General features: G+C 37.9%; 1 protein-coding gene across 2 annotated transcripts in view; it reads right to left on the bottom strand.

Moving 5' to 3' along the window:
* Positions 1-129: 129 nt before the first annotated feature.
* Positions 130-18,246, bottom strand: part of GOPC (golgi associated PDZ and coiled-coil motif containing) — a 21,278-nt gene continuing 3,161 nt past the window's right edge. The window contains exons 2-9 of one of the 2 annotated variants that reach the window (XM_079970802.1): positions 12,257-12,421; positions 10,161-10,184; positions 8,413-8,588; positions 7,307-7,472; positions 5,677-5,772; positions 5,141-5,305; positions 3,983-4,163; positions 130-3,196 (exon numbers count right to left, since the gene is read on the bottom strand). In XM_079970802.1, coding sequence (XP_079826928.1) covers positions 3,084-3,196; positions 3,983-4,163; positions 5,141-5,305; positions 5,677-5,772; positions 7,307-7,472; positions 8,413-8,588; positions 10,161-10,184; positions 12,257-12,421 — 1,086 coding nt within the window. In that variant the 3' untranslated portion in view covers positions 130-3,083. The remainder of the gene's footprint in view (positions 3,197-3,982; positions 4,164-5,140; positions 5,306-5,676; positions 5,773-7,306; positions 7,473-8,412; positions 8,589-10,160; positions 10,185-12,256; positions 12,422-18,246) is intronic. The other variant, XM_079970803.1, reaches the window with a different exon arrangement.

Here is an 18,246-nt window from a genome sequence, read left to right as displayed (position 1 = left end):
CAAAACAATGGTGGGAAGTGTCTGAGGGAATTTCTGTGCAGTTATTTATCAGTGCCGTTTACAACCGTTCACTGACTTCTGTGCAGTGATACCGTCACAAGGAGAACAAAGCAGTACCAGCAAACAGTGTTCAACAATAGCCTGATTTTAATAAATAGCGAAGTTGTGCAAATGCAACAGAGAAAGGTCGTCTGCATTTTTGTCACTTCAGACAGAACAAAAGTATATCAAGCGGAGAACATGCTTCTTCGCTTGAGAGTGGAAAGTAACATTCTCTCATAGATAATCCCTGGATTACTGTTAACAAGGGATATAGGAAAGCTCTTTCGATAGACCAAGATTCAACATGCTCAGAAATAGGGCAAAATGGAGCAAACATTGAAGAGAGTTCATTCTAAAAAAGGGGGATACCAGGTAATTTCTTTTGCACATGTCCTACTGACAAAAACAGGCTTGTGTAGGAACACTGTGCTCCCATGTCAACTCTTCATTTTGCTCCCCTTTAGATTTCCTAATGAAAAGCAATACACAGGGAATGTTTTTGTAATACACACCAGAAAACATCATATGCTGCTTAACAGCCTCATATGGCAGGGCAAAGGCACATCCATGAACAGCAGAAAATGCAGCCTTTCCAATTTCATGGCTTGCTTAAAATACTAGGCTTGCAATGGAGGCAGTATCATGGTTAAGATTACTTTAATATACAGTATTAAAGGAGCAGCTATAAAATTTTACTGCAAATCAAATACAGTTCCATGAGCAAAATGACACACAAAAATTATTTTATGAGCAACAGTTAAAGAATTTATAAATAGCAAAATCTTTGCATAAAGTATTTACATTTAAAAGATTTCTCTATAAACATATGTATATATATAGTGCACCTAGGAGAGACAAGTTTAACTGTGTTCTACAACACAATGGTTTTTTAACATTAAACATTAGGTTAACTGACATTACACTAAATGCCTTTCGCTCGCTCTCAATTTATGTACATTCTATAAAAACACTTACAAAGCTGTCATTTTACATTATTTGCACTCTCAAAATACATCTTTACATGTTACATTTTAATGGCCCGCAAAACAATGAATGGAAAGCAGGCGTTTCATGCTTTATCCTATTATAAGAAAAGCTATTACATGGTTTTTAACTGTTTGCATATGGAGAGTGTGCGCTCTAATAAGATATAGATACATACATACATATATATATATAAACATACACACATACACATAACTGAACAGCAACCTAGCCAAGACAACCCCCAATGGATTCTAAAAATGCCTTTGGCATTCAGGTGTAAAACTATTTTGCACATTTGGGGTTTAAAAAAATATACCGTAGTTCTGTAAAATACTAGGACTATTATACTGTAACAAATTTGGTACGTGATCCTGCACAGTCTTAAGTATCACCTGGCAAGATCCAGGATGCACTCAATTCTCACTTGCTAAGGGCCAGTTGATCCAAACCTCTCAATGTAGCACAGCGTGGGTAACCAATGACATGGCAAGCACTGCATTTATGGATGGAAACAATGATCGCTATGACACGATCATAACTGGAGAACACCTTCCACAAGGGATCTAATCACATGGAGTTCTGGTGGTCTACAGACTTTTAAACACACAACAGGCAACTGGGCAATTGCTTTCATGTTGCCTTACAACACTGCAATACATCTTAAAAAAACAGATGTAAAAATGGTATGATGAAGCATTCTCTGGACACAGCCTGAAGCAATCTGATGACTATTTAGCCACAGATTAAATGGTTTATTATGTATCCAACACCATCCTCCCATCTTAAGAGTGTCAAGTGAATCAGTTCCTATAGCAAAGGATTTAAATCAAAAATTTGAATCGCCCCTCTTAGCAACTCTCGTATAAAACCATGCCTACAGAGAATGTTTTGTAAACTTTTTGGACTGCATTAGAGGCACATTTTCATTCCAATGCACAGCAACCTTTACAGTTATCCATGTGGACGGGATATATGTGGAAATAGGTTGTTAAAGGATCTAAGGCATGATGTACTCCCATTCTGTGGATGAGCCACATTGTCAAAAGTGTAACAGTACTATTAGCCTGTAGGGCACAGAGCTCCTTTAGACAGCCCAGGGTCACATAGATGGCACTGTGTGGCAACTGTAAAAAATACTATGCAGTGGAAAGAATGGTCATCTAACTCCATCCTAATTCAGTTCACACAGAATGGTAGCCACCCAATGATACAATTATGTAAGTTGAGCATGCTACACTTAAGGGCAGACATAATTCCAAGAGGCCAATTTTACACTTATTTTGCATTTTAAAATAAACAGTATTCTGTTTAATACCTTTGGAGAATACTTCACATCCAGCATTGATTGGCAAGAGAGTTTAAAGGAATATATTTATATATATATGCTGCATTAAATAATGCTGAAAAACATCTCAGGAACAGATCACTAGGATCTATTTCAGAGATTTAACGTCACAATAAATATTTAGCAGCTAAAATGTTTTGTATGTGTATGTTTTAAACCAAACTTATTTTTGTATATTGTGAAAATCAGAAATGAATTGACTTTGCTGTTTACCTTTTTACAATACACATTTTAAAAGCAACTAGGTAGGTCAGGAATATACCTCTGAGAAATCATGTCTCCCTTATATATGGTCATTAAAATCTATTCCTCTATCAAATGAATGCCAATTTTCTGCTTCTGCTATTAGTCAGAGGATCCAAGTGTCAAAGTTCTTTTGCTTTAGTCTATCCCTTTTATCATAAACAAGATCCAAAGTTAAATGCAAGAAAAGCCTTTGGAAACAACATGCTTTGGTGCTTATAATTCAAGGGAAATTCATCTGACATGCAACTTCTTAGAAAAATGGGAAATTTTACACATTTAGATACGCTCATAATGAAGCCCTGAGGTAACCAACAGAACAGCTTTTTTCCAGGCAACAGCAACACAGCTTCTCTTTATCCCTTTAATCGTCCTTTATAATTTTATGTGGAATTTTGAATGCAGAACGGTCTACACAACCTGTCTTGAGGAAGAGACCAGTCCCACTGATGAGTTAGGGGTGGTTTTAGGCTAAGCTTTCAGCAGATTGGTCTAGTTTAGATATAGTCTCTTCTGTTTCAACTGAATTTCCTAGGTCTCCATTTTCATGGCCATCAATACTTGCTTTCTTATCAAACACTGCAAAAGAGAGAAAAGAATGTTTGTAACATTTTATAGTACAGCATCCTAAAGTTTACAAACTGACCCACCCAACAATTTTTGCTGATAAGGAGAACACATGCACCAATGCTGCACAGGAAGGCAGAAATTCCAAGACTTCTAGAAATGGACTGTATATAAAACAAGTTAAGAAGAATAGGGACTACTGCAGGCCAAACCACCTTTTCCCCATCTACATGTGCTCTTGCAGAGGGTTAGGAATTAATATGGCTCTCCACTTCCCCTCTAACAAGACCTTCCAACTAGTACAGAAACACCACACAAAACAGAAAATTCCAGTAACCAGCAAAACAAGGAAGTGCCTACACAATGCAGAGGCACCCCCAAGTTATGGATAGGGATTTGGCAAATCCAGATTTTGAAAATTGTACTGCATTAATCTTTGACCATATGAAATCTTTAAATCACATCACAAAAATAGTCACCAAGAAAGAGGAAAGGAAGAATATACCTACAATTTCAAATCAAGAGTCTGCTTTATGGGAATATAGGGAAATATGGCAATATTCTGACAAAAATAGCAAAGGAAAACGATGAGCTGCCATTCTGCCCAAGCGTTATATTTGCCAAGAACATATATGGTTTAACCTTACATGTTGTGACACAACTGCATAACTGTCATCTCAATCTAAGGACAGATCATCCTAAGCATATCCAAACAATTGAATCTAAATTTACAAAATCAAGTTTTACTTGAAATGTTGTACCTTAGTTATTAAAAAAAAACCATCCCAGAACATTTACCTTGCAATTGTTTGACATCTCCACATCCAGATTTTCTATTAGAAGCAGAGTTTCCACCATCCTCCAATTCGTCAAGATATAGACGATAACGATGTCCACTCTCATCCTCATATTCTACATTTTCATCATCTGAGTCCACTTCTGGAGCAACGTACACAACTTCAAACTCAATTTCCCCTCTCTAGAATACAGAAATGAAGATTATGTTGCTTCTAAGAATGGGCAGTCCATTCAGAACACTTAAAATATGAAATCTCAGAACTATAGCTATACAACAGAATAGTAAAAAAAAATAAATCCTAATATAAAAGAAAAGCCAGATCAAGTCTTGCAATACATGCCTGCAGAGTATAGTCATCCAGATAATCCTTGCTGAAATAAGAACGTTTGGAAGGACTTTCTGGACACTCTGAAGCAAGGCCCCAAATGAATGGACTACTGCTCAACTTTAGTTTAATTCTGGATGTGACTTACATGTATGGAAACTGGGTTTGTTTGTTTTTTTGAAAATGGCAATACAGACAATTTTAAGAGTCTCCAAAACATTCATCTGGTGAAACTTGCACTTTCAGTAATTGCAGAAGAAAACTTCACACAGAATGTTTGCCCTACCAGTGGTGGACCTCGGGTCTCAAATTTAAGTGGTGCCCTGTGTGACGCCCAAATTTGGTGCTCCCCACACCCCTTCTCATGTTCCATTCTAAATCTTAGTTGTGGCAACCCCTGCAGCGCCCAGTGCAACTGAACCGGTCATGCTCCCCTAAATCTGCCCCAGGCCCTATCTTAGAAACATAGGAAGCTGCCTTACACCAAGTCAAACTACTAGTCCATCTAGCTCAGCCTTGTCTACACTGAATGGCAGGGGCTTTCCAGGGTTTCAGAGAAGGAATCTTTCCGAACCTTGTCGGGAGATGCCAAGGACTGAACCTAGGACCTTCTGTCCTTTGCATGCAAAGTATGTGGCTCCACTACTGAGCATCTGTATGCTGCCCAGTAATTAATAAACCCTTCCTCTTAGTGCTTGTGTTCAGACACACACAGTCCTATAGCTGAAATGGAGAAATGTCAGGAGGCCCTGCCCCAAATTATCGGCCAAACCCCACTAAATGTATATATGCATATTAACAGTTCAGTATTCATGATATAAAAATAAAATACCTGCTGCGAAAGAATAGTTACAGCTTCTTTATGTTTGGCATCTCTCAAATTTACACCATTTACTGCCAAAATGGCATCTCCAACATGCAGACCTCCACATCGATCAGCAGGCTGACCTGGGTGAATTTCAGAGATGAGGATGGGAACACCATGCTCCTTTCCACCCTATCACAATGACATAACACAAGTCAGGAGATTGCCACAATTTCAAAATGAATTATAGCCTAACACTGTGTATGTTCTTCACTGTAGATTTCAAAAGTGTTGAATTCATGCTGCTCTTCAACAAATAAGTATTTGCTGCTCTGCGTATTTGATGTATAGCACAGTTTATAATGCATTTGTAGCAGAGATTTCACAAAAGCATAATGAAAAATTTAAGTTCTTTCAGTTGCATTTATAAGAGAGTTACAAAAGCAACCATTTGATGTAGGTAAAATGGGCCAGTGTGACACACAGGAAATATAAAATAAAATGTTAAGTATCTTGTTAGTAAATACTGAATCCTAGAAAAAGAAAATAAATTCAAATATTACGGTAATTGAAATGCCCAGTCCTTCGTGATCTTCTTTAACCAATAGAACTTTCCTTATGGGACCAACACCTTGACTCTTCTTTAAAGAATCTGGATCCTAGTTTAAAAAAACAAAAAACAGCTATGACAATGCTTTTTCAAAGTTTTCCAGAGATTCACAGGACACTACTATCACTACAGACAAAATAATCTCTAAATTCAGAATACTATAGACATTGCTGCTATAAGAAAATCACCTTTCTAAAGATTACTTTAGAAAGGAAAACACATGCACCTCAGCCCTATCCAAGATCCGAGTTGATGTGGCACAAGCAAAGGTTTTTCCTACACTGGCTTCAAGATAAGCAGAATTAAACAAATTTTGGGCACTAAAAAGCAGTTAGAGAAAACCCTTGTTACAGTTCTGGAAGTCACAGCAATGTTCCAGAAGTTGATGGTTACAAACTTCCATTTTGATGGGGTTTAAGAGGCTGGAAGAAGTCCCACCACCCTCACTTCCCCTTTCCACAGTACCAGAGCAACAGGCCTTATAACTTCCAGCACCACAAGTGTTTTTTAACTGAAAGTTTTTTAGGTTGTTTTGGGGGCCCAGTTTAGGGCCTGAAAGGTTGTAAACAAAAAAGCAATGCATTCCTTTGTGCCAGCACTATAAACCCCATGTGTTTGACCACCTCTGAGCAACAGGTTGTATGTTCAAGAGCTTGGAAGACTCAGTATGCAGTGCAGAGGACAGGCTGGGACAGGAAGGACCAAAGTTCAAATCACCACTCAGTCATGAAGCTCACATGCTTATTATATTCCAGACACTAAATCTTAGCCCAGCCTACTTACAAGGGTTATTGCAAAGCTCAAATGGACTATCCTGAGCTTCAGAATTTAAAAGCAGAATGCCTAATAAGATTCTCACATCTATAAATTAAGGGTGCTGTGGATGTAAATGCTGTGAACCCTTTCAATATTGAATACCTTTTTTTTTATTTACAGCACAATCTTAACTGTGTTTACTCAGAGATAAGTCCTATTGACTTCAAGAAGGATTACTCCCAGGTAAATAAAGTAATGACTGCAGCCTATGTCACTAACTAGGATTCACTTAGTCCAAATCCCAATACAGAATATTGTAATTATTCCTTAAGTTTCATATACAGTTGTATCTTGGAAGTCAAATGGGATCCGTTCCAGAAATCCGTTTGATTTCCAAAATATTTGAAAACCAAATCACAGCTTCTGAAGCTGTGGAAGCCCCATTGGACGTTCAGGTTCCAAAAGAACGTTTGCAAACCGGAACAATCACTTTTGGGTTTGCGGCATTCAGAAGCCAAAACATCTTGAGTTCCAGGGTGTTCGACAACCAAGGTACGACTGTATGTACAATTTTAACATTTCTTCCCCTTGACTATTGAGGCGAGTTAGAAAAAAAAAAGAAAAATGCACTCTTTACACGCACTGTGATAAAACAGTGTTGTAATTTAATCTACAAAAAATGAAATTCCTTTTTTCTGCCCCATTGATCTGAGCCATAATAAGAATTTCAGTTTTGAATGGCAACAGATATATTAATATATCCAATGTCGGCATACATTTAAAGGTACAAACATTATATTGACAAATGTTGAAAACAAGAAGCTTACATGTCCTGGGGGTACTTGCATGGGTCGCTTTAGATCATTACGACCACGACATGCCCTGATCACAGTTTTATGCCGGTGCAGATGGATTTCAGCTTCCAGCTGGTTCCAGAGTTTATCATGAGCAGGTCCTTTCATATCTCTGCCTAGTAACTGAATTTGCTGAACCCTACATAATGAGAAAAGAACATGATATGTATGAAGTGAGAGGTTCAAACTACTCTTTGATTTGCTCTCTCGGTGCCGTGTTCTCAAGTCCAATAAAGAGGTAATCAAATGGCTTCACAGTCACTGCAATAATAGGGAAAGAAAGTGGGGAGGGTGCTGTACCATGCTCTTTCATAGCCAAGCTTAAGGCTGCTTCCACATTTGGCATTTACTGTGGAATAGACATGCTTTGTTCACTCACTTTTTAAGGAGTATTTGCATAATGTCATGAGTAAAACATCCCCCTCACATTTTACCTGTTCAGCTGCAGACTTTTTCGAGAGCTAAAAAATCCCTCTATGGCTGAGCTGTGCAATTTTCCCAGGTATAGGTGGCCTAACTGCCACTCTGGCCGGTTAAACTGCTCTTCCTTCTACATGATCAATTTTTCTTCTCCAGGAATCAAGTCAATCACTTAAAACCTTGGTTCAGATAGCACTGTCTCTGTATCTGTTTCTTCCCCCTTCCCGCTGTATTCATGATCAGGAGTGCAGTGAGGAGGGAGTATTTAAACCACACATGCAGGTCCCAATGAAAATAACCCCCTTCCAATGTTTCAAGCTCAGGAAAGGGGAATTGTCCACTTTACTACATAAAGTTAGAATCTGGGAAGCAGAATTGCTATTCCACTTCCACCTTGAAGCAGAACTAGAATGATTGCAGAATGCTAAATTGCCCATGTTTGGAAGCAACCCAAGTCTGACCTTGTGAATCCCGGTCCTTATCTTCTCCCACTACAGATAGTTTGGATAGCAGTTCAGCACTATCCTGATAAGCTCTTATATTCTACTCTTCCACATCCCCCATATGGTCCACACAAGTACCCTGAGATCAGGCATGCCAACTCCTAAACAACAATTCTGTCCCAAATGTCCATCGCAAGCTACTGAATTTTTACACACCTTCCAGCTAGCTCTTTATCTAAATATTTGGCTGCGAGTCTTGCCCCATATACTTCAGCCTGGAGCACAGCTATGTGTCGACGAAGTGCCTCATTTTCCTTCCGAAGTAGCTTCACTTCAGCTTCAAGTTGAGCTTCTTTCACCTTTTCTTTCTTGTTGGCTTCAAGTTCTCTCTCCTGGCGAAGTAAAACCCTGGTTATTTTAGCCACAAGCTAAACATTCCTATTATGTGGATATGAAAACTGCAAGCATCTTTAGTCTAACCTTTAATTTCACAGAAAAAACCATGACACACAACATTTAGATACAATCTGCATGTACACATTTACAACGGTATTGCAAGTGAGTAGAAAAATATTCATGCCACAAAGCATTTTACAAATCTTAATGTTTTACGTATCTAACTGCATCAGAAGGCAATTTGAGGGACAAGTCTGGAAAACTACATTTGTTCAAGAAGAACTAACTACAATTGAGCTATCATAATGTGAAACTGTTTTTATGACACAGGAGCTAATTTAGGATAATACAGCATGGCACTGCTTATTAAAAGAATTGCAAATATGAAGAAGAAAGGCAACTAGTTGGCTAAAATTATGTATATTTAAGACATATGGCAAGCATGTTAAATGAACTGATGAAAATAAAATAAGCTTCTTTAAAAATAAGTGGTTTTTTAAACACACAAACATGATACCCAGCGCTGCTGTTCAAAGGCATATTTAATTGCCAGGGAACAACACAGAGATAAGACTTAAGGAACTGGGGCTTTTTATTTAGGAAAAAAGGTAGGGAAGGGGACAAAGCACGAGAAAACTTTAATAAATATGAATAGTGTAGTAGAGAAAGTAAAGAGAGAATGTATTCCCTCTCTATCCTCCTCATTCCTAATGGACAGAGTGGATATCACCCAATGTTTACACTACAGAAAGGTACAGGAATTGAGAAATGAAGTTTTCCTGTTTAAAATTGAAATATACTAGAAAATCCACACTGAACCTCACAATTTCTTGTCTATATTCCAATAGGATTTATAAAGGTTTCTAAGTATCTATAAGTTTAAGAATTGCAAGTTAAGTTCATGAACTATTTTCATTTTTAATTTCTGCACATATATCATGGCAGCCTGGGCAAAAATATGCCAATATGCCATCATGCCATTGGCTTTTGGAATGCAACCACTGAAGGGTAGGTAGGAATAGAATGCTACATAAATATACCATCAGGTGACAATTTTTTTAAAAAAACATGCTGTTTTACAGGACATATAAGTATTCTTAAAACACTGTGGATTCTGGACAAAAAAAACAGACAAACATTTTAGGTTTCACTGCACTTTGTGTGATGTTTTGGTTCTTGAACAGCTGACTGCCATGCCATATCACAGCTGATTTTGTTCAAAGCCTGAGTGCATCACAGAGTTAGTTGCTTGGATCTCTGGATTGCGATCAAAGTCAGTCTTTAATAACCTGCTACATTTAGACTCAATTCCAAGCTTTACTTCAAAATTCCCACATTAGTCATAGCAATCAACAGCAGCAATACAGACATGCATGTTGAGTGGAAAAGAGCATCAAATCTAAAAAGAATACTGAACATAAACAAGGACTTTTCTAAGAAACTGTGGAAAGGAAAGAATCTAGCAGACATTCACTGGCACTAACTCTCCAGGCTAATATGCGCAGCTCTGCAGAAAACTACTGCACTGCTTTGAATTAAACACAGATGAAGACAGCCAGTGAACTTACCATATCCTCCACAGAAGGGGCAGACTTAGGATGAGAGAAAAAAAGTTTAGTAATTAGAAATACTGGCCAAAAAATAATAATCAAAATTATAGGGCCATACATCGACAAGATTCTCAGTCTAAGCAGTAATCAAATTGTATGATCCATGGTTACAAAGAAGACAATTACTATAAATACTTGCTCATTGAAAATTGAATTTCTCTCACACTGTGAAATGGGGAAATATCTCCAAATAAATAGAAACTGTGATTTTACTAGCAAATAATTGAAGCCTGCACTGCAACAAGCATTCTTTTTTAAAAAAGAGATGTGAATACTGGTGGGGCAAATTTTAAAAGAAGACTGGTCTGGATATGATCTTTTTTCAGTTCCTCTTCCTTCTTTTTCATGGGCACAGTCATCATCTGATATGGTTTGAACAAGAACTAGCAGGAACTGAAAAACAAGTATGCCTTTCCAGCTAACAATGAGCAGATTTTGTACGTTATCACACCTTTTACATAAACTAAGCATTTCCTACAATACCCTCAAAAAGTTACTGATATTTGTTTCTTGGCAAAATGAAGATTTATACTTTTGATTGACCATCTGATTTTAAATCACATAATCAATCACTTCAAATGTATGTCTGGAATTCAGATTGCTACTCAGGTCCATTTATAAGACCTGTACTAGCCCACTCGAACTTTTGATTTCTTTAGCCAACCACTGTGTGGGAATAGCATGTTGGACCAGATAGGCTTTTGGTCTGATTCAGCAGGGCTCTAATGTCCTTATGGTGCTTTTGAAACACCCCTTGGTTTCAAATTGTAACTTGCTAGGTATATATGTGTTCCTATAAAGGGGAAAGGACTTTGGGTTCACAAAACCTATTTCACAGTTCTTAATTCTAAGTGTCTGTGAATAAAAGGCTAAGATACAGTAGCCCAAATTTTGTTGACTCTAGCCATGAATAAAATCTCATGCAGCCCCTAGCACACTGGAATTCGACTGACTAGATAGTTCATTAAATACATGACGTGCTACTATAACTGGACAAGCACTTAGAAAGCTCTTATCCAAATGTGTGCTACTTGCACGCCTCAATTCCATAATACTGAATTCAATCCACAAAAATAGGAGATGCAAAAATCCTCCTCTAAAAACTTCTAACTATGACAGTGGAATCCTCTACATCAGGGGTGGGGAATCTTTTTGGCCCAGTGGGCCAGTTCTCTATCTCCTCCACCCCAATGGGGTGGTCAGAGCTACTCATTAGTCATCAACTGACATCATAATGACATCAGTTGAGCGATACCTGTCAAAGCTCAGCACTTCCCCAACACCTGGCTATCAGCTGGTTGCCTTGTGCTAGGGAAGCGCTGAGAACAGGTCTTGGAAAAAGATTCGCACAGCACTTCCCCAATTCCCAAAACGATTGTTGGGCCTTTGGGAAGTGATTCACGAAGCGCTTTGTAATCCCTGTTCTCAGCACTTCTCAGGCACTTTGTACAATGCTTCGGAAGGATCCAACAACCAGCAGCTTGTCAGACACTTGCATAACAGGTCACAAGGCATACAGTCCCTGCAAAGCCCCTTTTGGTCAAGCACTGCCTTTATGTGTTCCACATATGATTTCATATGTGATGCCCAGTGTAGGGAAGATGGCTTGGCAGGTCAACTAGATAGTCTTGGCAGGCCAAATTGGGCTGATGGGGGACGGACGGACTCCACTTCATTTTACATCTCTAGCTAATAGATTTAACAGTCTCTTAGGTAGCAAGCCTAACCATGGCAAGTGACATTCACATAAACTAGATAAACTGCTTCCTAGATAATACAGAAAGACAGAAGATGAATTCTATGAGCACACATGCATACAAATAAAATACTGTATTTATTCTAATCTAATGCTTACCTTTTTGGCCAAATTACATTGGGAAAATTCGATTTGATGGCTCAATTTACATTCACCAGCAAATACTTTTTTTGGTTTAAAGGTTCTGAAAATTGAGGTGTACATTAGTTTTGATGGCGCGTTAGACTCGAGTAAATACAGTAGTTTGGAGTAACAATTCTGCTGTAAAAAATAGGTCCTTCCTGTTACTAGTACTCACCAACTTTGCTTTTATTGTCCCCGAGTCAACACTCTGACCAGTTTTTGCATGGAGTTGAAGCTGGATGGCATGGAGTTGTAATAGTTGATCGTGCACCTCTTTTTCTAATACTGCTTTTTCAGCCCGTGTTTCTATCAGTTCTGATTTCATGTCCACTAGCTGTGCCTGAAACATAAGTTATTCAATAATCCACATGATCAAAAGGTCTATAGAAAAAGATATTTTGACTCTGGATGTTTTCTGTCCTTCAAATTAGTGTAAATCACCAGCTTTTAAACCAAAGAAATAACACAGGTTTATTTACATAGTCACAAAACCGCTTAAGAAGAAGTTTTTTCAATCTGTGCAAGCTTGAATCCTAAACACAGATTGAATCAGACTGATTGATCAATAACGGAAACAGAATATTGTGGAATAAACTGAAAAAGTGAGAAGATTCCACCCTTTAATAACATGTTAAAATCCTGTCATACAGGAATGGTGGTCATTTATACACAATGATATTAAGGAACAGACCTACTGAGTCATAACATATATGGAATGTTTGGCACAACCAATCAGAAATATATTACATACTGAAAGAGAAAAAGAATGTTTGTGCTCAAGTTCCAAGCAAGTTTGGCAAATCATATTCTAACAGTTAGAATGGTAAAATTCTAAGGTTAATGACAGTTAAAGATTTAGCATAACCTCTACCTGATTAATGTGTTTCAGCAATGAAAGACCTCTAGCTGGGAATTCGCTTTTGCTTTCTGCTATGTAAATTGTTTAATATCAGAGGCCTTTTAGTTTATCTAGTAAGCCTTAACATTCAACTGGGCATTAACAGCATACAAATATATGATTCAGTTAATATCCTGTGATCTTTTAACACAGCTAACAGTAAATTGTTTCCTGCTTGTTTATTCTTACTGGTATGTCAGTCTACAACAGGCTTCCTCAAATTCGGCCCTCCAAATGTTTTGAGACTACAATTCCCATTATTCCTGACCACGGTCCTGCTAGCTAGGGATCATGGGAGTTGTAGGCCAAAAACAGCTGGAGGGCCGAGTTTGAGGAAGCCTGGTCTACAAAATAGTAGTGGATTACCCTACACCTTACTGTGCTTTAGGAAAGCCTGGAGGAATGTAATAGCCTTTACCTTAACTGTTTATTGATTTTATGGTTATTGCTGAAGGGTGTGAGTGGGTGGAACACCAACCCCCAAGTACACTAGGCATTGTTAAACTGTAGCATAACACATTTACAATTTATCACTGCAAGAAACGAAAGGCTATAGTAGTCTAAACAGTGGTGTGTTATAATTCATGATCACTATTTTCTTTTATGTTGATTACTCTTTCATAGCTGTAAGAGCTTAGAAAAGACACTCCGCCAATTGCAAACAATAATGACTGAGCAAGTCTTGCTGATATAATTGCCATCTTGCGCAAACATACAGTCTAGATGTACAATTTGCCAACAGGAAGTCAAATGCTAAAAACTGACTTGTTGCTTACAACTGTTTAGCAAAACTGATCTCCTCTGAACTAAATGGGGGAGAAAGATTGGACAGATTTAACAAGATTTATGTGCACATTTCACTACAGGAATCACTAAGATGGTTAAAACTGTATTATTTTAAAATATTTTTTCATCCTACCATTCAACTTAAGGGTTTCCAAGGCAACCACATGAACTACAGGGTATAGTAAGTAATGCATTTAGAAGTGCTAGGCTCCGTATGAAAATTGGGAGATTATAATTTGCCAATAACTGATTCCAGTGAGGGAAAGTGTATTGGGTGTATTGTAAACTTTACTTCTCATTAATATTGATTATTGCTGAAAGTTGTTCTAAAATACAATTTTTAAGTCAACTTCAATTCCTAGACTTCAACAAACTTTTAATTAGAACATAAACTTACATACAAACAGAGTTTGATCCATCACTTTTTATCTATGGATGTGTTACTGATTTGATTCAAACAAGAGAAGGAAGGTACATTTGGAAGAATCAATGCATCAGAAATAGAGTAAGAAATAAAAGACAGCACTGATGTTCTTTAATCACCTTCAAGCTATTAATATGCTTAGAACATCAGTGTCATTATTTGTCAAAATATTTCTAACTTGCTCTATTAGCAGTTGATCTCAGGTTGGAATATACCTGTAAAACAATCAATAAAACAATCCTTGAAATTCAAAAACCATAAAGCACTAGTTATATTCAATACAAAGTCTAAAATGCTTGACACCAAAAAACCGCACAAGCAGGTCAAATGCTGAACTACTCTCAAAATGGCCCAAAAGTCAAAAAAAAAGTAAGGTTTTAATTTGTGCCAATTTATAGTCAATATCAGTGTCAGGAAGGCGGGGATTCCATAATTGGAGCACCACAACAGAAAAGATCTCTCCTGCATCTCCACAGCTTCCAGGGGAGGGGCGCACAAGAGAGTACCCCATCCAACCTAGCAAATGTTAATTCTCAGGGAGAAATATATGGAGAGGGGCAACCTTTCAAGTACTGAGGTCCCAAGCCATTTAGCGCTCTAAATTAACACATTGAAAGCAGACAGGAAGCATTTGGCAGTCAATGTAATTTCTTTATGACCAGCCGTAGATGGATTATATGAGAGACTCCCAATGGCAATCTTGCTGCTGGCTCCTGTCCCTTTTATGTCATCTTCAAGAGCAGCCCCATGTAGAGCACACTGCAGTAATCTAACTGCAAAGTTACAAAAGCAGACACCCTTATGACTAGACTGCTTCTGTCTAGCAACAGTCAACTGGCAGGTCAGTCAAAATTTGCCGAAACTGCTCCAAGCCACCAAAGCTCTTAAGCTTTGAGTGGCAAGATTGAATACAGAGTACTCCCAGCCTACATTCTTGTTCCTTCAGGATTGCAGTCCCATCTAGACCAAGTTGATCACCTAATTTCTGGAATCAAAACACACCAATCCACTGAGCCTCCATCTTGTCAGGATGCAGTTCCAGTTTACTGGACCTCATCCAGTCCATAACGGCAGGCATATGGCTATAGACATCCAGTACTTGCACAACCTCACCTGACTCAGATGTCATTAAGAAACACAGCTGGGTATTATCATCCATCATACAGCACACCATAATCAGCACACCAGCTCCAAAAACTCCAGTGACCTCTCTCAATGGCTTCATAAAGTTGTTAAATAGCACAGGGGGCAGAATAGAACCCTGTGGTCTCCCACAGCTTGTCATGGAGCAGAGCAGAAGTTCGTCAATACTACATTATGGAACCTATTCTATAAGTAGGAATAGAACCATGATAGTACCATGCCCCAAACATCTATCCCACAGAGATGATACGTGCCATGACAGGCAAGGGTTGAGAGCACCTGTAGTTGGTTGGATTCACTGATTTAATCGTCTCATCCACTTCCTCAGAAAACACCAACCAAAGCTGATTCCAAGATACCTGAACAGACAGTACACTGGACAGCTCCACAGATATTGCAACTTGACACTATAGTTGGGACAATAGGATACAAGCAACTTTTTCTTCCAAGTGTTTAACAAATTTATCACAGCAAATACCCAGGGATCCAATCCACTTCCTTCTAAGTCTGACTACAACAGACTCTTTACTACTTAGAACCACTCTGCTGGATGATACTGCAATGGATGAAGCTAGCACTGTGCTCAGTCATACTCAATGAGGGATCAAATTCATCAGTCTCAACCAATTTATTTTTAGAAATCAGCTATTATCATCAGGATCCTCTGAAGAGAATAACTGAAAGCAGCTTATCTAGCCTACCAACACACATTTTTCAGTAAAGTAAGTACCAGCTGAAGAATATTTTATTTTATTTTTACCCTGAAAGTTTAAAGTGATGTGCCTAAGGGAAACCTATTTTAACTCTATGTATATATTAGTTAAAGCATTTGTTTGGCTCTTTTAAATTCAGAATACAACTTCAAAGGAAATACATTACTGAGGCTTATAATATTATGAATAAAACAAACATTGAGAAAATGTTCACTTTGTTCATAATACAACTGAGGGTCATTCGATAAAGCTGACTGGCAGTAGGTTCAGGACAAAGGCACTTTTTCACATATCATACGAATGACCTATGGATTCACCACAAGATGTAGTTCTGGGCAGAAGTTAAAAATGGTTCACTGTGACTACCAGGTTGACTCTCATTATCATAAGCTGAGGAAAAACAGCTCTGCATTAAAAAGACTTCCAAGGCTTGTGTTAGGGTCACTCTCCACTCATGTGCCCAGCTGTGACCAAACACAAACCGAGATACACTCAACTGGGACCTTTAACTGCGCACTGCAGGAAAAGGTTGGTAATGGGAGGCATGCTATCTTCCAGCTGTTTCCCTTTATCACTTATTTCATTGAAGAACTACCCTGGTGTTCTTCAGAAGTCTATAGACATAGATCTAAAAGCACCATTACAATGGAGCAAATGTACAGTTGATATTCATTTGCCGCAGAATGGAAAAAAATATTTCCTCAAGGTAACACTCTGTTGTAAGGATATCACATTTCCCTGGCACTTTCAAAACACAAGGTTTTATAAAAACCATTTCCATACAGCTCTATAACAGAAAATGACAGCTGATGAGTGACCTAACTGCTGCCTATTCTATGCACTCTGTTTTCTGAATTTCTTGCAGGTGGTCATTAAGATATCCTGGACCTAACTTGTTCATGGCAAATAATAATATGAAGATTAACATGAAAAACAATGTACTAATCTATAAAATATTAATAGTATTTCAATACCATAGGAAATAACTTTTATTAACAAAGGCTTTGTGAGTCTTCTTCAAAAGAAAGGTATAAATTTATTTGTAATAACTTAGCTTCATTGGGATACACTCAGTGATGGCTCTGCAGTAGCAGAAAGCACTTTTGCAATGCAGGATACCTGATTTTCTTTTATTCTCCGTACTTACTGCAGACCCTTGGAGCCCCCTAAAAACTGCTCATGGTATGGGGGACCTTCTGGAATAATTTGAGACATGTTCTAGAAAGATCCAGCAGATACAAGCATTTAGCAAAAAGAAATTACCTTCCACAAGTGAGAAGCCAACACTTAACACAAACTGCAGTGTTAACTTGGAATATATAGAATTCTGATGCAAGAATACTTGGGGGAAAGCAAAAAAGATAATATGATGATCTCACTATGTCCTGAGCACAGTTGACTTCTACAGTCAGAGTACTGGGCTTCTTATTAAAAAAATGACAAAAGGAGAGGAACATTATAAGCTAGCTTTAAAAATGAACTAGTATGCTGAAGTCACATTATAAACTGATGACAATCACTTGTTCAGACAAGAGTAAGTTCACATTACTATAGAATAACAAGGATTTCAAGAGTGGACCAGTTTCTAAGTTCTATCTTAAAGCCTAATGTTACTAAATAATGGCATTGCAGCTTACTAGACAGATGATCTTTTGCAATACATGGTCTGGAACTTCAAACGTACCTGAGGTTTCAAAAACACTTTTTTCACATAGAGAATCCCAGGATGACTCTCTGGTCTCTTCAGTTAAAAGGGATTGGGAGCAGCAGGTAATGTTAAAGACTATCAACCTGAAACTCTGGAGAGAGACTGCCAGTCAGAGTAGACAATACTAGGCTAGACAAAGAAATAGTCTAACCTGGTATAAGGCAGACTACCAACATTTATTTTTAGCATAGTCCTATTAGAAACAGAGCTGAAAACTTATCAGGTTAACAGGGTTAAAATGGTACCAACATTAGAGTCTATTTTGTATTGTTTTTGTTTTGCTTTATATATGTCTGCCTCATGTTTTTATTGTACATCACCTTGAAACAATTGTATAGAAAGTGATTAATAAACTGATGATGATAAGAAGAACATTAACCCCAATATTTGAAACTATTAAGATAGGGATGGGGAACATTTTTTTGGCCACATTCCCTCTTTTCTGAGGGCCAAGACAAATGTGGGCATGTACCACACATGCAGACTCTCACTC

This window comes from Podarcis cretensis, assembly GCF_951804945.1.
Source record: "Podarcis cretensis genome assembly, chromosome: 3".
Taxonomy (NCBI): Eukaryota; Metazoa; Chordata; class Lepidosauria; order Squamata; family Lacertidae; genus Podarcis; species Podarcis cretensis.
The sequence above is the reverse complement of the archived record's forward strand: the minus strand, read 5'-3'. Positions and strand labels throughout refer to the sequence as shown.